A 24298-nucleotide genomic window follows, 5' to 3' on the forward strand; every position below is an offset into this window, starting at 1 on the left:
TCAATGTTCTCTTCTCCTTCTCAAAAAATATAAAGACACATAGACAGATTTTTTTAACCTAATCTTTGATTTTTTTTAATACTGATTCATCCCAACAGGAGGGCTCGACTTGGTTAACAAAATATTGATAAAATTATACAGTAGATTAGAACAGAAACTATATCTTTTAGGCCAGAATTTTACCTTTTATGACTGATTATTTGAAAAAGAAGGATCAGTAGTAAATTTCAGAAATAAATATGTCTTCGGTACTTTACGAAAAGTGGGTAGATGAGAGAGGACTCCAATTATAGAAGGAAGGTCGTTCCAAACTTTTACGAATAAAAAAGAAAATGGTCGACAGAAATTGGCCATAGTTTTTATTCCAGTGGGAAAGCCAAGTTTATAATTCTGAGAACTCCTAGAATTAGAGACTTCTTGTGAATTAAATGAGACAGGAACCAAAGGGGGAAAAAATACCATATAGGATTTTGAAAATTACAGTTGCACATTTAAATTGGATCCTCCAATAAACAGGAAGCCAGTGAAGGGATCTTAGTAAAGGCATGACATGATCATATTTATGTTTATCGTATATCAGTTTGGCCGCCCAAATCTGTAAATTAACTAGCTATTTGTATGTGTGGCACTTACTATTCCTCTCTAGATGCCCAAGGAGTGACACTCGCTAGCTCAGACATTTCCAGTGGTCTAATTGGCCTCTTGGGATCCTGTTTTGGCTGGTTGACTTCTCCTGTTGTCCCAAGGAGAACTTCTGTTACAGATAAATCTCTGCTTTAGGCAGCTGTCGTCATGCCAAGAGCCGAGGGCCTGTGGCGGCCCCCATTGAATCTAGGTGTGGCTCCCTGACTCTCTTCCCACTGAGGGGGCAATTCTATAATTCCCTTCATAAGTATACACTAGAATAGATGACACGTACGCAAGAGTCTGTCAATGTTATGAGTGTCTGCATGCGTAAGGATACAGCCGCCCAGACAAACATCATTCTTTGACCCGACTGATCCTTGAAAACTAAAAGCAACTAATTTTGGTTTTATTTTTATTTTTTTTTATGCAGTACTTATCCCAACTTGAGCCACAAAGCAATCAAGGCTTTGTTACCGTTTGGATCGTCTTATTTTTACGGACTTGGATTTTCAGCTCTGACAGAAATTAAATTTAAAAAAAAAGAGAGAAAGCTGCAGATGGTAGATGAAGAAATGCGTGTTTGCATGTCGACTATCGAGCCACATTTTTGAGTTCATTTGCACTCAATAACAAGCACATCCATCGCATTGATTAGCAATTCTGTTCTATCTACTTTCGTTTCACCATTGTTACAATTACCCAGACATACACAACTCTCAGATTTAATTTTTTTATTGCAATTTTTATTGCAATTTTACAATTTCAATTATAATGTGTTGTGAAAAATATTTGCTCCGTTTAGTGTGTCAGAGCTAAAAAAAAGTTTGCGAGCCCCTATCTTACAGTATTCTGGGAGTTACATATGTAAGTGGGGGGGGTCCCACATATCTCCCATCTGTCCACGCATCCGCAACCCCTGTATTTGTACGCTTTGTAAACTTAGCACGCGTTGTAGAATAGCAGTAAGGTGCCCTGCTGACACTTTCACAGATAAAAGTGCTCTTAACGTCTAGTATTCTGAGCATTTGCATGCACTAGGGGTGTGCAGAGATACATGCCTAATTGTGCAATCGCTCTCACTCTTTTTACCGAAGCTTGTTGCTGGCACAGCCTCCAAAACAAATGTTCTGATTTTGCCTTGGGACTGAACATAAGAACATAAGAAATGCCTCTGCTGGGTCAGACCCGAGGTCCATCGTGCCCAGCAGTCCGCTCACGCGGCGGCCCAACAGGTCCAGGACCTGTGCAGTAATCTTCTATCTATACCCCTCTATCCCCATTTCCAGTAGGAATTTGTCCAATCCTTTCTTAAACCCCAGTACCGTACTTTGCCTTATAACGTCCTCTGGAAGCGCATTCCAGGTGTCCACCACACGTTGGGTAAAGAAGAACTTCCTAGCATTTGTTTTGAATCTGTCCCCTTTCAACTTTTCCGAATGACCTCTTGTTCTTTTATTTTTCGAAAGTTCAAAGAATCTGTCCCTCTCTACTCTCTCTATGCCCTTCATGATCTTGTAAGTCTCTCAGTGAATTTGAGACAGGCAGTGTCCGAAACGCCCATGCTATTCTCACAGGACTCTGTGACCTGTGAAAGGCATTTGGATACTGTGTGGCTGAGATTCATTGTACTGCCACGTGATGCTGGGGGAATAGAGAGCAGCTGCCCTGGAGGAAGCTCCAACAACACTCGGTGGAAGGTGAGGGAGCATTAGGAAACCGGGTGGCGAGGCAGGGGGCAGGATGAAGGGAGTCAAGACTGGGTAAGATAGGGCTGGGAGAGAAGTGTGTGCTAGGGAGAGGGTTTGGGGGGGGGTGATGAAGACGACGTGATGGGGCTCAGGGAGAGAGCGAGGCTGGGAGAATCAGCCTTCATTGGAGCTAGGGGGAGTGGTGCCCCTCCCCTGCCCTTGTCTCCGCCTCAATCCTTCCCCGATCCCCCCCTGACACGCGTGCACCCCCCCCCCTTCTCTTCCCCGTACATCTAGTTGTTCACCGCCGTGAGCATCAAGAACGTCAACAAGTTTCAAGTTTCAAGTTTATTCAGTTTTTGATGAAATAAATTCTAGGCGATGTACATGTTACAATTTTAATATAAGAAACTTACAAGATAATACAAAAATACAAGATACAAATGATACATACATGAGTTTAGGGAGAGAGGGGAAAAAGTTACAATAATAAGGTATTGTTAAAAAATAGGAAAGAACAATAGGGAGGGAATTTATAAAACCAGAGCACAATGTAAAAAAAAAATTAAGAAAGCTGTGTTAAAAATCATAGGCATCTTTAAATAAATAAGTTTTTAAAAGTGATTTGAATTTAACAGAATCAGTTTCAGATCTAATATACTGTGGTAACATATTCCACCATTGAGGGCCCATAACTGTAAAAATATCTGGTTCCAATAACCTTTAAAGATGGTACTGAAAGAAGACTCTGTTCCGATGATCTTAACGAGCGTTTTGGCTTATATGGAATTAATAACTTAGATATGAACTGCGGTTCATTAAAAGCTAATGTTTTAAAAATAAGAAACATTATTTTAAACATGATCCTATGCCCAATGGGTAACCAATGTGCATCCTTCAACAGAGGTGAGACATGGTCATACTTTTTTGCATTATAAACTAATTTTACGGCAATGTTCTGAATAATCTGTAATCTCCTTTTCTCCTTATTTGTGATATTTAAGAATAAAGCGTTACAGTAGTCGATTTTTGATATTATAAAAGAATGGATTAATATTTTCAGGGATGAAGTAGTAAGGAATTTAGAAATTGATCTAATTTGACGAAGTTTGAAAAAACATGTTTTAACTATAAGAGAAATATGATCATGATATGAAAGATTTGCGTCGATTACTATTCCAAGAATTTTAACTGAGGGAACCAATTCAATTTGAGTGTTTTTAAGATAAAAAGGATTACTAAGTGTTATTTCTTTTTTCCAGGTAAACAAAATGGATTTTGTTTTATTAATATTTAACGCAAGTTTATTTGAATCCAACCAATTTTGAATTTTTTCCAATTTTTGATTTATAGCTAAGATTTCTGAATAATTTCCGGGATCCAAAGGGTGAATAAGTTGTATGTCATCAGCGTAAGAAAATGGTATGAAACCTAATGCCTGACAAATTTCTAATAACGGGGATAAAAAGACTCCTTGCTCCTTGCGACCCCATCGGGAAGGGAAGGGGCGAGGGGAATAGTGGGAAAAGGCGGGGGGCAGAGGGGAGGAGGGGTGCCTGCTCCCCTACCAACATGGTGCCTGGGGCGGACCACCCCCACCCCCTCCCGTTACTACACCTCTGACCTGAGTGTGTTTGAATAGTCGGACTGGATGGATCATTGCAGAGGTTCCTCCCCCGGAGCGCTCAGCGTTAGCCACTTTGTTCGGCAATGCTTGTGGCTAATTGTTGCAGTTACCTGGGTCTCGCTGCATCTGAGTAACGTGATGGCAACTATCACGATCCCAGCCATAGAAACCTAAGAGATGAATGGTTCTGGCTCTCAAACGGAAGTCTTTTTGCCAATGTGGCCCCTATAAATGACTAATGAATATAACTGACTTAGAGACCATTTGGAAGCAAAACGTAAGCGTGCTCTTTGTAGAACAAAAAAACAGAGACTTCTGGGAAGGAAGCTGGCAATGAGATTATGGTATACCTGCAGATGCACAGACCCAAATTTGTTTCTGCTCTCTATGCGGTCCAGCGGCTCTCAAATCAGTCCCCTGGACTCTCCTGGCAAGCCAGTTGGTATTTCAGACTATTCCTAATAAATATTCATGAGATATTTGCATATATTGGATCTAAGAATCTGTTGGATGTGAAGCAGAGATAGTCTTGCATTAGATGAAGCCTTTCTAGGAGAGCTTTCCAGAGTGTGGGGCTACTCCAGAGAAGACTCATTGGCAGGTATCATATTATAATATATAATTTGGAGAAGGAATGGTTAGGAATCCTCCTTGGGAAGACCTTAGCGACCTTGAAGGTGCATATAGGGAGATCCTGTTCTTCAAGCACTCTGGCGCATTTCCTTTAAGGGTCTTGACGATCAGCGATAAGAGTTTTAAAGTTAGCCCTGTGTTGTACTGGTAGCCAGTGATGTTTTCATAGAAATGGTATGATGTGGTCAGGGCAATTGCAGCCTTCTATCCTTTGGACAGATGATACAGTAATGAGAAAGGTTTCTCAGTTCAACCTGACACTTTAAAACAACTCAATGATATTGTGATCCCTCCCATTTCTACTGAAATAAGCACGGATGTAAACAGCTGAACAGACGATGGCCCAAACGACTGCAAGTATTTAGCAGTTTGGAAAGCTTTCGTTTATGACAGCTGGAAATTAACAGGAAACATTTTATAATTGCAAGGCATGGTGTGACGGGAGTCATGTTCGTATCCCTACAGCTGGGGGCGATTTGCCTTGTACGTGCTCACCGATGGATATGGGGAATGCCGTTGGAAAAGAAAGGAAGTTGGGTGACATCTATGGCTTCTGCTGAACTGTAGTGAGCATATTATGAGTATAAATATTTCCCTTGCCTGCAGCATTAAACATTATGATAGTCAGGGAAGCCTATGTCTGCACTGCTTGTTTGGAACGTTAATGATCGCCAACAGGTACTCCCCGTTCTGCTTGGTCGATATGTTGGACACGAGAATGGACAGCTGGTTTGCCAAGATGAGTGCCTCTGATCATTTATGCTCGAGAAAAGCCAGCAACATTTAAGAGACTGAAGAACAATCGTGGGCCAGAAGTATAGACTTTAAAAACATCTCCCCGCAGCATTACTAGACACTTCTGCATGCTTCCACCACTGGGGGGTCCCAGGGCTATTGGTCTTTTGACCTAGAGTTTGTCAAAGGACCAAAAGAGAGCATCCTACACCTGTCCTAGGTACTCCACAGGATTCTCAAGAGATCTACAATGAATATGCAAGAGATACATTTGCATACATTCTTTGTGGATAGCCTGAAAACTTGACTGATTTCGGGTTGCCCAGGACAGATTTTGAAAGCCCTGGACCAATGGCAAAAGCTCCCGCATCACGAATGAGACTATTTATGTACTGTTCTGGGAAAGGAGTAGGCCTATCTTCCACATAGGAAGTCACGTCTCTGGTTTTGTTTAGAAGTTACTGTGAGAACTGGAACACGTTTTCATTTGCAAATGCTTGCAGGCAACATCTGTCCATATTTCCTCTGCTATTTCTGTATTTCGTCTCAGTGTTCTCTGTCCAGAAATGAGCCTATATGCCAATGTTCTCTGCTCTCTCCTCCTGTAGGGTTACCAGATACCCGGATTTCCCCGGATGGCTTTTCAAAACCCGGCACTTTGTCCAGGTTTTGAAAAGCCTCCTCAAATCGTGTCGGGCAGGGAAGGAGTTCCCTCTAAAATATTTCTGCTACCAATTTTAATTGCAATTAATCACCCAATTAAAAATCTTGATCACAGTTAATCACTGTCTAAGAGCTTTCTACCTCCCAAAGAGCATTCATTCTCTCTCAAAGCTCCCTCCCTGAGAGTCTCCACCCTCCTGAATCCCCAAAACCATTCACCTTCTCCTGAAGTCCTCCCAGAGCATCCACACCTCTCCTAAAGCCCTCCAGCAGTATTCCCCTTCCAAAGAGCTCACTACAGAAGAACCCCCCCCCCTTCTGAAGCCCCAACAAGAGCATCCACCTCCCTCCCAAAGAACCCTCACCCCCTTTAGGCCCCTCTGTGAGAAAACCTTTAGAGATGGCGGCTGCCATTTTGAATCCAGTCAAAATCAGTGAATCAGCATAGTCAGGAACAACAAAGGATCTCTGCTGCCTGCCCTAACTTAGACTGCCAGAAGATACTTCAGGAGGGTTGATGTTCTTGACAGGGACTTCTTTCAGGGGGGTTTCTTTGGGAGGAGGGCGCTGTTGAGAGGGTTGGATGCTCACTTCAACCAGCAGCAGGCTCAGTATTGGCATGAATAGTTTTTATATATGATAAGATAGCATTGCATTAATAATTTTAATCCTGATCAGGCTCTACACATTAACCATAAGAAATAAGAATACTCATACTGGGTCAGAACAATGGTCTATCTAGCCCAGTAGCCTGTCTTCACGGTGGCCATTCCAGGTCACAAGTACGTGGCAAAAGCCCAAATAGTAGCAGCATTCTATGCTACTGATCCAGAGCAAGCAGCGGCTTCCCCTATGTCTGTCTCAACAGCAGACTATGAACCTTTCCTCCAGGAAATTGTCCAAACCTTTTTTTAAAACCAGCTACATTTACCACTCTTACCACATCCTCTGGCAAAGCGTTCCAGAGCTTAACTATTCTCTGAGTGAAAAAATATTTCCTCCTATTGGTTTTTTAAAATATTTCCCTGTAACTTCATCAAGTGTCCCCTAGTCTTTGTAATTTTTGATGGAGTGAAAAATCAATCCACTTGTACCCGTTCTACTCCACTCAGGATTTTGTAGGCTTCAATCCTATCTCCCCTCAGCCGTCTCTTTTCCAAGCTGAAGAGCCCTAACCTCTTTAGTCTTTCCTCATACGAGAGGAGTTCCATCCCCTTTATCATCTTGGTCGCTCTTTTTTCAACCTTTTCTAGCATATTGTCTACAAGGACACCCATATCTTTTTCTTGGGTGCTAACCCCCCAAGGTGGACTCTAGCATCTGATAACTATGATTTGGATTATTCTTACAAATGTGCATCACTTTGCAATGGTCCACATTAAATTTCATCTGCCACTTGGACGCCAAGTCTTCCAACTTCCTAATGTCCGCCTGCAATTTTTCACAATCCACATGCGTTTTAACAACTTTGAACAGTTTAGTGTCATCTGCAAATTTAATTACCTCACTCATCAGTCCAATTCCCAGATCATTTATAAATAAGTTAATTAACACCTGTCTCAGAACAGATTCCTACTGCACTTCGCTATTTACCCTCCTCCATTGAGAAAAATGGCTATTTAACCCTACCCTCTGTTTTGTGGCCGATAACCAGTTCCTAATCCACAACTGAACATTGCCTCCTTCCCATGACTCTACAATTTTCTCAGGAGCCTCTCATGAGGAACTTTATCAAAAATTTCCTGAAAATCTAGATACACTCCATCAACTGGTTCACCTTTATCCACGTTTATTCACACCTTCAAAGAAGTCAAGCAGATTGGTGAGGCAAGACCTCCCTTGGCTGATCTCATGCCGACTCTGTCCCATTAAATCATGTTTGTCTACGTGTTCCACAATTTTATTTTTTCATAATTGTTTCCACTGTTTTTTGCCCCTGACCATTAATAGAGATTAATCAGCAACAATGCTGATAATCTCTGTGGTATCACAGCTCCTGCCCTGGCTCTCCACGTGGGGAATCAGCTAGAAAAATCATTTTGCCGAAGGGGTAACGGGACCCCTGCATGCCACTTCCTGCATATACTATATCACACATAGGGAGCACAATGGAGGCTTCTCCCAGAATGCCAGGCTACCTCGGGACTCCAGAGTCACATATATACGGGTATAAATGTAAAAACTCCTAAAATGAAAACATTAGGGCCAAAGAAAGAGGAAGCCTGGAGCCAAAAATGAGACGCTTCAGCCAGGAAACTGGCAAACTAATATTTCTGAGGAGTCTAGCAAGGGCTGCCACTTGAATTTCATCCCCCTTATCGCTCTCTTTCCTCAGGAACCTGCTGTCGCCTTGCCAAATGTTTAATAGTAGACCAAAAGAGTCCCTGTGTGCAGAATACCAATGACAGAGTTCTTAAAGTATGAGCAGAGCATTAGTCTCTGGTTACAGGAAACAAAGAGAGTGGAAAACAGTATTCATTCCCTCTTCTTATGGAGTCAAAGGCAGCTGGCATGGTCAAATGTGCTCTAAAAATACCAGGATGGGCCTAAAAACATGTAATTTACAGTCCCAAAAACTATTTAGGGTTGTTGCCGAGTGAAGGAGAGCTGTATCGCTGGTAGAGCTTGTATGTTCTTACTCCTCTACCTTATGGAATAAATTACCACTGAATTAGAGGAAGGAGGTTAACTTGATTTTTTTCGGAAAGATATTGTTTCTGATAGGATAGTCTCCCTCCACTCTGGGACCCCCGTGACCTTCAAACAGGGTCGTTCTCTGCTACTTTTATTTCTGTTATTATTTGGGGGGTAAGCTTTCATTTGGGGGGGAGGTAACAGAGGTCATATGACGTAGGGCTCCAGTGCAGCTTTACGTAGGTTTTTTTTTGGGGGGGTAGATATTTTTTATTAAATTTCCAACAAAGTGCAAGAATAGCATACAGAAGCGTTCATCAAAATCTCTCACATGTGCAAAAACCATTCCCCCCCCAACCCCCTCCCCCGTTTACATAAAAATAGAGTCCAGTAACAGCTCAGGAATTATGGGGGGTCATCTTCACAATTTCAACCATCAGTTACGAGCATGGGGAGTAAGTTCCATCCAGAAACGTTCCCAAGTCTGACAGAAGCGGCGGCCTGGACCACGGTCCAGATCCCCGACCTGTCTCCTCTCCAAAGAATTGTTCTGTTCTAAGTCTTACATCAAAACTTTTCTCCAACCCTCTCTCTTGTCCATAGTCACAAATTCAGTGTAGTCAGTAATTCATTTGTATGGACCTTCTGACCACACTGCCAGTTACTATATTCTGCGTCAGTCCAATCTTTATTAAATACCATTTATGTTCAAACCTTCTAAGCTATTAGAACATGTCTCCAAAGAGGCATGTACGATCATCAAGGATCTCCATTGAATATAAGAGGGCGGGTCCCGGGACAACCAGTTAGTCAATATAGCAGCAACACTCTGGTCACAAAGGCTGTCATTCCTTTAGGCTTTGGCGTTGCTATGTTATGCTTTGCGTGCTTTTATATTGGCCTTTCTGGATTTCTTTTCTGGCTTGACTTGATCGAGTTTATATGTAAACCACTTTGAATGGATTTTCTTATACTGCAATATGCAAATTTTCTCAATTGAGGCCCTCTTTTACAAAGGTGCGAAGCATTTTAACGCTTGCGCTAACCGCTAATGCGTTCCTAGGCTAACATGCACGCGGGAGCGTTTAGTGCGTGTTTAGCACGCGATGTTTATTGCCTTTGTAAAAGAGGAGCTAAGTGTAGCCACTTCTTCCATGTCTCGCTGAAAAAAAAGGCAGCCGGCCAGCCTGGGGGCTCCGCGTGGGGCTGCAGTGGATTTGTTCAGGGTACAAGTAAAGATCGGTTAAAACTGTGACTTCCAGTAACATCATAAAGGTGTTCGAAATATAGATGAGAGGAGAACCTGGCTCAGAAGCTGATGGAATGATGCCCTTCCAATGTTTTTAAGGGAAGAACAGGAACTTGGAAAATTTAAAAGTAATTTAAAAACATTTCTCTTCAAGGATGCCTTTGAAAACTAATTTTAATATCCTATACCCTAATAAATTTTATCTTATTACATTTTATTGTTATTTTGTTTACCTTCTGTATTTTTCCCTTAATGTTTCTTCTTTGCTTTATTGATTTGTATTTCATTCCCCCTTACCCAATGTTATGATTATGTTAAAATTTGATTTTAATCCCATGTTGTTTTTTAAATACAGTGGTGCCTCGCATAACGAACGCCTCGCACAACGAACGCTGCACACAACGAACTTCATGTCTTGATTCACACAACGAACTTCGTTTCACACAACGAACTTCACACAACGAACTTCGTTTCACACAACGAACTTCGTTTCACACAATGAACTTCGTTTCACACAACGAAGTCGCCTGAGCTGCCGATGTATTGCATCCTTCCGCGCAGGCACTGCAGGCAGTCGTTAGTCACTGCGCTTAACTGCCCTCTCTCACTGTATACAGTCGTCCTTTTAAGATAAACTCAATATTTTTTATATATCATGGCTTCTAAAAAAAGTAGGAAGGTGATTTCTGTTGAAATGAAACGGGAAATAATTAGAAGGAGTGAATGTGGGGTAAAACAGTGGGACCTCGTCAAAGAGTTTGGCCTCAGCAAGACCACCATTTTCACCATTTTGACAAATTTATCTTTTTTTATGTCATCTTAGCATATTTTATGCTGCAGAACGAATTATTTTTTTTAACATGTATTGTTATGGGAAAACGCGTTTCACATAACGAACTTTTCGCATAACAAACTTGCTCCTGGAACGAATTAAGTTCGTTGTGTGAGGCACCACTGTATTGTCGTTTATTGTATTGTTACCCATCAAATGTAATTTTTAAACTGTTCATCGCTTAGAAGTATGATTAAGCGATTAATCAAAAAAAACTATTAAACTTGAAACTTGAAACTTGATGGAATGCGACAAGATTCAAGTCTGAGACTTACCAGTTCCAGATTTCAGTCACTGATCTTATAAAAAATAAAACCTTTTGTTTAACTCCTTTATTGAGTGATTATAAGTAACTTAATTTTTACTAACCTCCTCTTTTATGAAATTGCGACAGCAGTTTCTAGCGCGGGGAGCCGCGCTGAATGGCCCGTGCTGCTCCCGACGCCCATGGGAACTCAATGAGCGTCGGGGGGGCAGCACGGGCCATTCAGGGCGGCTCCCCGCGCTAGAATCTGCTGTCGCAGTTTCGGAAAAGGAGGCTTAAGTATATCTTATATTGTTTCACATGCGCAAAAAAATAATTTAAAGTGATAATAGCTGACTAATGCACCAGACTTAATCTCAAAACATGGTTGCACCAGTCCAATCCCAACGGTGCTCGTTTCGCCAAACATAAATCGGCTCCTTCCGGGGATGCACATAGGACTGGAAAAAGTAGGGTTGGCCCAAAAGAACATAAGAATAGCCTTCCTGGGTCAGACCAATGGTCCATCAAGACCAGTAGCCCGTTCTCGTGGTGGCCAATCCAGGTCACTAGTACCTGGCCAAAACCCACGGAGTAGCAACATTCCATATAGAATATCAAAGAACAGCAAGATTCCGGAATCCGAGAGAGTAACAAGATTCTAGAATCCCAAAGAGTAGCAACATTCCATGCTACCGATTCCAGGGCAAGCAGTGGCTTCCCCCATGTCTTTCTCAGTAACAGACTATGGACTTTTCCTCCAGGAACTTGTCCAAGAAAATTATTATGTTGCACCAACCAGCTGAAGGGCACAATCAGTGCTGTATTTACACAGAACTGCCAAGGGTTCCTGATTTTTGAGAGGGAGATTTTAGGAACCCCCCTCCCCCAAAGCAATGCCCAGGCCACTTCTTGTCTCCACCCCTGGCATGCACCAAAAAGTTAACTCCCTCCTCTGGCAGCCACAAACACATTAACAAGATGTCATTTCCTTCTGCCGCAGGAACAGTCTCGCAATAAAAGCTGTGAGAGTTTGCTGCTCTTATTGGGAATCTGGTTCCACGGAAGAAGATAACATCTCCACTGCCAGCAGAGGAAGAGACTGCTGAGTGGGAGTTCTTGGATCCCCAGTGGGAGTAGGGGAGACTTGCTAGACACAGGAGCAGGGGAGACCCCTCAAAAGCTGGGACAAGAAGGAAAGTCCCATTTAAAGATAACCCAGAGTTAAAGGATGCCTCTTTCTCCTTCTCTAGGGAGCTCTCTCTCGCTTCAGACCCACTCTCTTAAAAACAAATGGCACCCTGAAGATACAAGACACATCTAGGTAGGTGCCTACTCTATCTAATGGGAAATCTAGTCCTGGAAACTTAGGCCCTGATGCTCAAAAGTTTTCTGTGCTGGTAAGACTCGTTAAACCAGTCTTACATGGCACAGAAGCTCAGCCGCCAGTGCTCAAAAGCGTTCTCAGGGGCTTCTACTGATCCTCGTAGCAGCCACTGAGAATCCTATGCAAATGCATTACAAGGAGCTCATTGGTATATGCACGGGATACACGCTGTTTGCCTTGATCACCTGCACCGGAACGAGCTCCCGGTGCAGGTGATCGAGGCAAACAGTGTGCAAGAATTTAAGAGCAAATGTGGGATCCCTTAGAGGGTTAAGCCAAGGGAACCTGTCACCAGGAGTGGGATCCCTAGGATAGTAGACTTGGGGGTGGGTCAGTAGAGTGGGCAGACCTTCTATATTTCTATGTTTCACATGTACGCAACACACGCACAACTACTGCACACATTTTTGAGGTTTAAAACAAAAACCAAAAACCTCCAAACCGCTTTTCCCCTGCCTGTGATCAGCTGAGCCGGCAAGGGAGATGAGCCGCGATCAGCTGATCCACTGACTTAGCGGATCATGGCTCTGGTGCCAGCTCAGCTGATTGCTGGCAGGGGAGAAGAGAAGAGTTTGCGGGCAAGGGACAGGGGGAGAAGCTGTGCCTACCAATCTGCTCTTCTGAGCAGGCACTAGGCACAGTTCCTCCTCTTTTTACCAGGGCTACTCCACATAAATAGCATCCATATAATTTGCATGCTATTGTCCTGAGCATCACAGAGTGTAGAGACTAACACGGGTACAGAATTTGTCCCCCGTCCCCACAGATAATTTGCAAGAAACAATCCCATGTCATTCTTTAGTCAACCTCAGTCCTTCTACAGCAGCATTCGTAAAGGCTTGAGGGTCAGTGGCGGAGCCCATTCATACTCTGATTCTTATGTGAGCCAAGTATAGGATAATGAACCCATTGTGACATCACTGATGGATTTTGGCTCATAGGCACTGGTGGAATGAGGCATTATGACATCACAATATCTGCTCTGGATACCAGAGACTGTCATTCTTTAGTGTTTATCTCAACCTCAGTCCTTCTCCACCAGCATTCTTCAATGCAAGGCTTGAGGGTCAGTGGCTGGGCCCATTCATGCTCTGATTCTTCCCTCTTTCCTTAAAGAATGACACGGGGATGGTTTCCTGTGGTGATCCGAGCAACTTAGAACAACAAAACTGTGTACGCTAAAGTTAACCAGGTGGATCCACAGAGTGGAAAAGTAGCCTAGTGATTACAGAGTCCCAGGAGCCAGGGTTCAAAAGCCTGCTGATGCTGTGTGTGTGGCCTTGCCTCAGGTGCCAACAGCTAAAGCAGGAAGACTCGGCATCAGGTTTTCAGGATATTGAGAGAGATTTGCAGATAATGGAGCGGACAGGCATGCAAATCTCTCCACTGGCCTGTGGACCCCCCCCCCCCCCCCCCCCCCCACTGCAGGTCTGAGTGACCCTGTACTAAAAGCTTTCTCTCACTTTGGGGGCGATTCTATCAAACAGGCGCTAACATTTACCTGTCGATCACATATGTAAATGTTTAGAAAAATGAACCTCTCGTGGGGGGGGCTCTCCAGCCAGCCAGGTTTTCAGGATATCCACAATGAATATTCATGAGAGGCATTTGCGTACAGTGGGGGAAGGGAGTGTGCAGATCTCTCTCGTGGATATCCTGAAAACCTAGGGGGTGAGGAAAACACTCGGAAAGAAAGCAGGGCTGAGAGGTCAAACTCCATAACAATATAATACTAGAACCAAGACTTCTCAGAGTAAATGTCCAAAACAGAAGTTAGATGAAATTCAAATACAATAAAGTCAATGCATTTATACATACGCTCAGATATGTGTAATCCGACCAAGAGCCGTGGCTCCTATAGCCGATCCCAAACATGGTCCATGTCGGGACCTACCAACACCCCTTTTAAGTAGGAATTGTTTTTCCTTTTATAGCCACTGAAAAATACTTTTATTATTTAAGAAGCACCAGCATTATAGTCCTACACAGTGATGGGACGGTGGGTTCGGCTATAGGAGCCACGGCTCTTGGTCGGATTACACATATCTGAGCGTATGTATAAATGCATTTGCTTTATTGTATTTGAATTTCATCTAACTTCTATTTTGGACATTTACTCTGAGAAGTCTTGGTTCTAGTATTATATCCTGAAAACCTGACTGGCTGGGGTACCTCCAGGACCAGGTCTGGGAATTTACACCAACTCTTCGACTGACCTAACTGCCTGCGTGTGAATATATTATTAGTCTATAAAATAAGTAGGCATCTACTTTCCCTTATACAACAGGCACCCTCTGGATGCCAGGCAAAGGCCTAGACGTAGGCATTTGCATGGCAGTCACCTCCTTTAGGGCTTTGCTATGACAGAGAACCTTCATTTAACTCGGCGTGTGCACCTATTCTATAGGGACACTTGGGTGCCTATAGAGCCTTAATCGAATACTGGTGTTTACGGGGTACCCATTATTTAGACACCTGTATTTTCTCCCTGCCATAGACGTGGCACAAATGGATCCTCTAAACCAGTGTCTCGCAAACTTTGCTCCGGAAGTACGCGGACGTCGACGCGATGTCCTTACGCGCACGAGTGACATCATCACATCGACGTCCACGCATGCCCGAAGGCCCTCCAGACAGGGCGCCGAGCCGTCAGCGGGGGGGTGCTGGAAGGGAATAAGCGCAGAGAAAAGAGGCGCCGGCTGACTGCCTACTGGATTTGCCTCTTGCCGCGATGAGGCGCGTCCTGTAGGCGATCAGCCGGCGCCTCTCCTCCTCCCTGGCGTCTCGCAGCAGGAAGGGGTAAAACGCGGACCTGAGAGACCTGACGGACCTCGCAGATCTAAACCCGCACGTCCTTAAAAATATCAGGTCCGTGCCGCTTGTAGTTAGTTTCTGGCTCTGACAGACCTCGGTGATAATTTAGCGCTGACGGATCCGTCTCAGCATAGGGAGGGAAAAGTATTAGGATCCGTCAGCGCTACAATGTCACCGAGGTCTGTCAGAGCCAGAGACAAGTGCTGGAGCAGCTCTAAAACGAATCCTTTAAACCGGTTTCCTGCAGCCCCAGTAAATTTAAAAATCTGAGGTCCGCGGCTCTGACATTGTAGCGCTGACGGATCCTAATACTTTTCCTTCCCAATGCAGCGCTAAATTGTTACCGAGGTCTGTCAGAGCCCAGAAACTAACTGCAAGCGACACAGACCTGAGGATTTTAAGGACGCGCGGGTTTAGATCCGCGAGGTCCGTCAGGTCCGCATTTTACCCCTTCCCTCTCGAGGCACACCTGGAATCTTGGGCGACACACAGTTTGCAATCCACTGCTCTAAACCTAGTAGGGATGGGGACAACTTATAGTATTCTGTCAGTTGCCTGCCTAAATTTCTGCCCTAAAACCCATCCATGTGAATACCTCTCCCCTCCCCCCCCCTTTTCATATATGAGTGACTTTTCTTTCATATTGTGTAAGTCAGTGGTTCCCAACCAGCCAGTCAGATTTTCAGGATAACCCTAATGAATTTGCATGGGGCACATTTGCATGCCTGTCACCTCCATTATATGCAAATCTCTCTCTTGCATATTCATTAGGGCCAACTGGAGAGGGTTGGGAGCCACCGTAAGGTCCCAGGCATGTAATCCCGTTCTCAGCCCGATCCCCTCCCTCTTTCATTTCTATGATCACTATGACTCTGTTGAATTTGTTACAGTCTTCAAGGCCAGGCGCTGGCAAAGGCTCATAGATGGCTGAAGGGGATATTACAACGTTTGCAGCCCTGACGGAAAAGTTTGACCTTCCAGCGGGGAATTACAGGAAGCCCAAACTCCTTTACTGCAGCAACGGCGGCCACTTCTTGCGAATTCTGCCAGATGGCAAAGTGGACGGGACAAGGGAGAGACACGACAAGCACAGTAAGCAAAGCTTCCATTGGATATAGTCGCAGGCTGGTTCTTACGGGGTTTCGCAGGAGGCAGCGGAGCCGAGCCTACGCACGGCACCTTCTTACAAACCTTTGCAGTTACCCCCCTGGGAGCCCCTAGGCAGGAAGATTTGGCAGCCGGGTTTTGAAAAGCCATCCGGACCCCCAGACGTGTTCTCAACAGGAGGACATGTCCGGCGAAATCCGGATGTCTGGTAACCCTACCCACTCCCAATGCACACTCCTGCCCCAGGTGTTAGTTAAAACCACTAACTGGGCTAAGACAATTCGAACACAGAACCTGTACATCAGGGGCGTAGCCAGGCACTCAATTTTGGGCGGGCCTGGACCCCAGTGGGGTGGAAAGAAAATCCCATCTCTTCCTCTTCCACCTCATCGGCGTGCCTGCCACTGGGTGGGCCCAGCTGTAGCGTCACCATCGCTTCGAGCAAACCACCAAAGCTGGCTAACACAAGTTCTCTTCTGAAACTAGGCAATTGCCAAAAACCATGTCATGTTTTCAGTCACTAGGGGGTAGAGAGAGCCTCTGAGGTCTTGAAAAACTTGCCTGAGCCTCACTATAGATAATAATAATAATAATAATAATTTTATTTCTTATATACCGCTACACCATAAGTTCAAAGCGGTTACAACAAGTTACATACAATGAGAGTAAGATGTTTACAACAAGAAGTAAGAGATGTTTACAACGAGATACATACAATGAGTGTATGAGATGTAAGGGGAACAGAAAAAATACTTTCTGGGATACAAATTGCAAATGGAAGAGAACCAAGATGGTTTGAATCAAAAGGAAGTATCTAGTCAGAGATTGGGGTGCAGGGGAAAACAATTTGGGTGGAATTACCTATACAAATGGGAAGAAGGATGAGTTAATCTAAAATCAAGAGAATTGGGAATTGGGATGAGGATAGCTGAGGGGGATTGGGCAAGAATTAGGAATTAGAATTTGTTAAAGAGACGGGTCTTCAGTGATTTTCTGAAGTCGGCGTAAGAAGTGGCCTCGAGAATGGGTTTTACGAGCCATGTGATCATTGATATTGAAACAGCTCTGCCCCTGGCAGAAATGCATGCACAGCTTAGACCAGCGTCTCTCAAACTGGGTGCCACCAGAGATTCCAGAATTTTCCTTTATTTTTAAGGTAATATAAAGAAATAAAGCCAAGGAAATAAGGTGATACCTTTTTTTATGGGACTAACTCAATGCATTTTATGACGAGCTTTTGAAGGTAACCCAATAAAGCACTGTGGAGGGACGATGTTCCTGAATTGGACTTTATTAAAAAATATATATATATAAAAATCAACATAACAATCCACATAGAAACCTTAAGGATCTATTCCGCTGGGAACGTTGTATCCAACACGGTCCACGTTTCGACAGTAGAGTCTTCCTCAGGGGTCCCTGCTAGTCCTAGGATGAAACATACACGGAAAGGCTAGACAATCCGAAAGTACAGATGTGTAGAAGCTCCGCAAAAGACGCGCTTCAAGGAAAACATGAAAGCATTTTGGGGATAGGAAGAGGGAGGGGTGAGTGGGTGAAGCTGAGATAGCGGTCACAAGATCGTAGTGTAAGTGGTAGCTGGTTCCGGCATTTTGCTAATTGATATTGGATGGATAAGGTCATTTGCCTGGTAGACGTTATACAGTTGCATGCTGGGAATTTTAGGTGGAAAAGATTTCTGGTGGAATATCTGTTGGAGGCACCCTGGAATAGGACGGCCAATTCAGGTAGTCGGGGACATTCCCTCTCAGGATATTATAGGCAGCGATGCCTAATTTAAAACTTGAACCTTGCACTTATGGGCAGCCAATGCCGTTTCATATAATAGGGCTCTAGGTGTTCCGATTTCCATAGTCCATATATGATTGAGCTTTAGTTCAGATGTCACACTACTTTCGTATACCTTCCCTGGCGATATACACCCTTTCTGTATCCTTTCAGAAACAGTTCAGAGCTCAACACAATACCCTATGTGCCGTATAATCATCCCCCCCTTTTGCCTTGCAAAATGCCTCTCCCTTATACCTCCCTGCATCCCTCCAATTCTGCAATCAGTGCGGTACGTCAAATTGCTCCTTCTTGACATGACTTAAACTCACGCAGAAACTTCAGCGGTGGATGCTTCAGGGTAAATAATAATCTGTCCTGACTCACACAGGAAACATCTGTGCAAGGAGCAGTGGACGGAAGAAAATATGAAGAAATGGACAAAGAGTCGTGTTTTTAAACCTGATGCTGTTGCGTTTCCTGTGTCATTCCAGCCTATGTCATATCCTGTCACTGACTTCCATCGTAGGGCACTTACCTCAGCCTCCTGGTGCAGGTGGAGGCAGTGGCGTAGCGAGGGCGAGAAGCGCCCCTCCCTCACCTCCATATACTCCTTCCCCGCCCCCACCGCTTCCCTTCCCCCCCATACCCCACTCGTGATACCCTTATTTGTTTCTTTTCCTTTGAAAGTGTAGTTTATCCTTTTACCGCCATGTTTTAGTCATTTGTTCATTTTTGTAGCCCGTCCTCCCCGAAGCCCAGAACAGGTTACAATAAAATAAAAAAGAAATAAAGATAGGTACTTGGAAATGTTCCAGTTTCCGATTCATGTCTAGTTCTTTTGTCGTGTTTTTATTAAATTTTTTTTTTTTTTTTAATCTTTATTTATTTTAAAGCCAAAAATAAGTGCCACATATTTTACAAACATTTTACACTTTAACAGCACTTAAAATCAGTCAAAATTATATTCTGTGACAAATACATATATCACCCCCCCCTTCCCCCCGTCTACATATCCAAAAATTGCACTTTAAATTTAAAAAAAAAATATCTTCCCACCCTCCCTGGACGTGTATTATCAAAAGGGTAAATCAACAATCATTCCTTACAGAATTTTGTCAATGGTTCCCAAATATCCATAAACTTCTTATAATGTCCATACGTTCCATTTTAAAAGTGTAATACAGAGATTCCCACCAAAAGTGTAATTTAACCAATCCCAGTTCCTCAAAATAAGTTGTATGACGTATTTCTCCATGCCAGATGATTTACATAAGAACATAAGAAGTTGACTCCGCTGGGTCAGACCAGGGGGGTCCATCGCGCCCAGCAGTTCGCTCCCGCGGCGGCCCATCAGGTCCATGACCTGTAAGTGATCCTTTGTCTAAAACCTTTCAATCCCCATTATTCTTCTACCTATGCCCTTCCATAATCCTATCTCTACCTCTATCTATATCCCTCAATCCCCGTATCCGTCTTTTGTGTTTTTAGATGCTTACTTGGTTCCCCTTATGTTACTGTAAATCGCTTAGAATTTTATGTAAAGCGATCAAACAAAATTTTAATAAACTTGAAACTCTATAATGTTCCTGGCACGAGCAGCAACCCCTAAGCTCCCGCCTGCTAAGAAAAGCTATGTTACCTCCGTGTTATATCTACCCTGAAAACACTGCAATTTAATCCACCCTACGTCCACTAAACCTGTATTTTTAATTCTGTAATGTCTACACTGTCAATACTGTAAAGTCCGTATTCCTCACCAAAGTTTGTCCTACACATACTATGAATGTGCTCTTGTAACCCGTTCTGGGCTCCTTTGGGTAGCCGGCCCTGTGTTTGTGGCCCTTGAATACCAGTAGGCCAAAGTGCTCCTGAGCTCTTCCCCCAGATCACAGCCAGCATTTGGCTGGGCACCTTTTAAAGCTTCCTGTCAAAGGGAGAGTGAACAGCGCTGCGATTACCTGGAATGAACCTGCTAATGCGATCCTGCTGCTTAAAAATACCAGCTGCCGGAAATTTTTCGTCTGGGGTTGTGCAGGCTTCCTAAATTCTAAGAAAAGCATTTTCTCTTGTTTTCCTTTGACCGCTGGAGTTTTCAAACTTGGCATTTTGTGAGAGATGTGTGCTATGCTTTTTAATTGCTCAGAAAACCTCACAGCAGATTAAAAGAACTTGACCTAAGCTGCATTAACATTGCCAGGCCATAGAAGGCTCCCCTCCCCCCCCCAAAAAAAAACAACCCCAAACCAAATTCAGAGTATGACTCTTAATGCACATGAGATTAATATTGTACCTTTAGAGAAGGGCGCTCAGACGGCAATCTGGCTCCGCTGGATCATTTCCGCTTCACCTTCTCACTGTGCCCACAAACAACCCACACCTAAAGTCTGGTTTGAGTTAGGGTTACCATATGGCTCCAGAAAAAAAAAAAAGAGGACGGATTGACAGACATCCGGGTTTTACTTCCACTGAAAGCAATTATCCAAAACACTGCCGTTAAATTAATACACAAAGGAAAAAAATTTGATCGTGTCACAGCCATTTCTGATAAAATCACATCGGTAAAAGGACCCCCAAAATTCATGGATACATTACTTGTCCCTTATTGCTCACCAAGAACTCTAAGATCCAGTAATCAACACCTTCTACATATCCCTTCTATAAGAACATAAGAAGTTGCCTCCACTGGGTCAGACCAGAGGTCCATCGCGCCCAGTGGTCCGCTCCCGCGACGGCCCATCAGGTCTATGACCTGTGAAGTGGTTCCTGACCATTTCTATAACCTACCTATACTTCTATCTGTACCCCTCAATCCCCTCATCCTCTAGGAATCTATCCAAACCTTCCTTGAACCCCTGTAATGTGCTCTGGCCTATCACAACCTCCGGAAGCGCGTTCCATGTGTCCACCACCCTCTGGGTAAAAGAGAACTTCCTAGCATTTGTTCTAAACCTGTCCCCTCTCAGTTTCTCCGAGTGACCCCTTGTACTTGTGGTTCCCCACAGTCTGAAGAACCTTTTTGTGACACAACCCGCAAACATATTTTCTCTGTAAGCGCACCTGTGCGTTGGGAATTCGTTACCACTCTATCTAAGAGAGGAAGAAAACATCGACAAATTTAAAATGAATTTTTAAAAAACCTTCTTATTCAAAGACGCATATAACTTATGACTTCTTGACCGGCCCAGATCACTGATTATTGCCATAATTAATAAATAAGGAACAGCATAGCTTCCTTCCCTCTTTCCTATAAATGATTGTAGTTCTACCTCTCTTCCCTTATGTTTCAGTCAATCATGTATTTGTCTAAATTATTAGTTATATTTTTTAATGTAATGTACACCGCTTTGACAATTTTTTTTAAGCGGTATATCAAATTTAAATAAACTTGGAAGTAAATCTCAGATGCCTCAATTTGTCCTCCTTACTTCCATTGCTTTCAGTGGAAGTAAAACCCGGTGGCTCAATCCGTCCCCCTTTTTCTGGAGCCTTATGGTAACCCTAGTTTTTAGATTCAGATAATAGGGGCCACAGCCCCCCCCCCCCCACGCTCGGGGAATACCAGCATGCTACCGCCAATCCTCATTCCTGAAGCAGCACAAGGGGGAGGGGACAGCTTGGGCAGTTGACCCCTTCTGTGCTTGTGGGGTTTCAGCATCCCTGCCAGCCATTGACACAGGTGTTCTAGTTTTGGAGGGGCCCAGGTCCCTAAGGACCCCAGGTAGGGAGAATGGGTTGGAGGGTATGGAGAATGGGATGGAGGAAAAAAAGGGATTGGGTTGGAGGGTGGGGGAAGGGAAGAGAGGGTGATAATGGGGGATTATGGTTTATAATATAAAATGTTTGGAGGAATGATAATATTATTTGATAATATACATATGTAGATTGATAGAGATTATATGGAATGGAATCTTTAGTTATATGAATTTATTTGTAAGGAATATCTTTATATATTATATGAATGTATTTTCTTTTTGTTCCTTCAATAAAAATGTTTGAATAAAGGCTTCAAAAATTAATAGGTTGCGAGAGATTTAGAAGATAACTGAAGGACCAAGTTGAATAGCTCTGGCCTTCTACCAATACAGAAGCCCTACCATATGACTCCAGAAACAGGAGGACGGATTGAGACATCCGGGTTTTACTTCTATTGAAACCAATGGAAGTAAAACCTGGATGTCTCGATCCATCCTCCTTTTTCTGGAGCCATATGGTAACTCTATATGGTGGCCAATATGTTTGTCAGCCTCTGGCTTAGTAAATGTGACTGTGGAAGGCCCAGAAATTGATTTCTGTAAGTTCACTTGCAAACCAGATTTTTTTTGTAGCCTAAAAGGCTTAAAATCAGCTGCATAAGAGGGACAAATAAGGGAGATTCATTCTAAAGAATTTTCCTTTGCTAGCTTCCATCCTCACCATCATTATGTCAGTAATTTACAAGAATTTTTTCCCCCCCAGTTCCACTACAGCTAAATGCAGAGAATGTCGGTGAAGTTTCAATAAAGAGTGCTGAAACCGGCCAGTATCTGGGCATGGATGCCAGTGGGCGTTTATATGGATCAGTAAGTATGAGCTTTGCCTGGGGCGTGTTTGAGGTTTCCAGAGGGCTTTTAGCTGTGAGTCATGCCAATGGTACACGACAATTAGGTTCTGTTTCGTCATTTATTTCAACTGCGTTACTACCCTCTGCCCTGCCTTAATATAGATAACCAAAAGCACTGCCTGTATTATTGATATTGGAGTATGCAAAGACATTTGGATGTTCCACTTGGAACGAGTTCCAAAGATAAGCAGAAATTCTTTCATCTTAACCCAGGGGTTCTCAATCATCCCAGAACTCCGGACACACCCAGTCAGTGAGGTTTCAGGAACACCACAATTAGGGTTACCAGTCTGTGTCCCACATGGGGTGTTCCGAAGTTATAAGCGACCAGGAGACTTTTTTTTGTTGTTGTTGTGGTGTGTGACAGCTTGCCACAGAGGCGAGGCGTTTGCCATCGCTGCTAATGACATGCCACAGTGGCTGGTGCCGAGGAATGACACGGCAGCAATCTCCAGCAGTGGCCAGATGACGTTTTCAAACAACGACAGATGCAGAAGGCTCACCCTTCTATGAATTAAGAACATAAGAATATAAGCAGTGCCTCTGCTGGGTCAGACCAGAGGTCCATCATGCCCAGCAGTCCGCTCACGCGGCGGCCCAACAGGTCCAGATCCTCTATCTATACCCTTCTACCCCCTTTTCCTTCAGGAAATTATCTAATCCCTTCTTGAATCCCAATTATTCAGCTTCTTGGATAGCAACCATGAAGCTAGCCAAACAGTACTGCATAAGTGAGCGTATCTGGCAGCAAGTTCGTATCCTGTGTGGATGTGTAGTGAAATCACGGTCATTCATGGCACAAAGTTCCTCCCTGATTCAGGAACTGCAAAACTTGGGTTTTCAGTAGTGCCAAACTCATCTGCCTTCCATCCATAGGTTTCAGGGGGGGGGGGGGGAGAACCCATTGCAAACGTGTGCATACCAGACAAACCAATGGAAGGAAGTCCGAGGCATATCTACCACATTTAAGGCCTGAAACAGCTTAAAGTTTAAACTGCTGAGTTGTCTCAGCTGGATCTCAAACAGCTGTTTTCCAAGTCAGGTTCTGCTCCCAGGACCCCCACTGCGCATAACATTTTCCCCTTAGACTCAAAAATGGGAGAATCTGTTTGCAACATCTGGCCCATTCACTTTCTCTTTCAGGAATCTTTCCATAGCTGTTAGGTACACAGTCAGAATATGAGTTCATTTACTTAAATTTACATAAGAAGCGCCATCTCCGGATCAGACCTTCGGTCCATCAAGTCCGGCGATCCGCACACGCGGAGGCCCAGCCAGGTGTACACCTGGCGTAATTTTAGTCACCCATATCCCTCTATGCCTCTCGTAATGAGATGTGCATCTAGTTTGCTTTTAAATCCTAGAACAGTGGATTCCGCAATAACCTCCTCCGGGAGAGCATTCCAGGTGTCCACCCCTTGTTGCGTGAAGCAGAACTTCCTGATATTTGTCCTGAACTTGTCCCCCCTTAGCTTCGGTCCATGTCCTCTTGTCCGTGTCACATTGGACTTTGTAAATCATTTTTTTTTTCCTGCTCTATTTTGTCGATTCCTTTCAGTGTTTTGAAAGTCTCGATCATATCCCCTCGCAGTCTCCTTTTCTCAAGGGAGAACAATCCCAGTCTCTTAAGTCGTTCCTCGTATTCCCTTTATTAGCTTCGTTGCTCA

The 24298-nt window shown here is 43.8% G+C and overlaps 1 protein-coding gene across 3 annotated transcripts in view; it reads left to right on the forward strand.

Annotated features, from left to right (window-relative positions):
* FGF1 (fibroblast growth factor 1) overlaps nucleotides 1-24298 on the forward strand; it is a 55958-nt gene that overhangs the window by 26882 nt on the left and 4778 nt on the right. For 2 of the 3 annotated variants that reach the window (XM_033927668.1, XM_033927669.1), the window contains exons 2-4: nucleotides 12186-12256; nucleotides 16024-16225; nucleotides 22487-22590. In XM_033927668.1, the coding sequence (XP_033783559.1) occupies nucleotides 16057-16225; nucleotides 22487-22590 (273 nt within the window). In that variant the 5' untranslated portion in view covers nucleotides 12186-12256; nucleotides 16024-16056. The remainder of the gene's footprint in view (nucleotides 1-12185; nucleotides 12257-16023; nucleotides 16226-22486; nucleotides 22591-24298) is intronic. The other variant, XM_033927670.1, reaches the window with a different exon arrangement.

Source organism: Geotrypetes seraphini, chromosome 18 (genome assembly GCF_902459505.1).
Source record: "Geotrypetes seraphini chromosome 18, aGeoSer1.1, whole genome shotgun sequence".
Taxonomy (NCBI): Eukaryota; Metazoa; Chordata; class Amphibia; order Gymnophiona; family Dermophiidae; genus Geotrypetes; species Geotrypetes seraphini.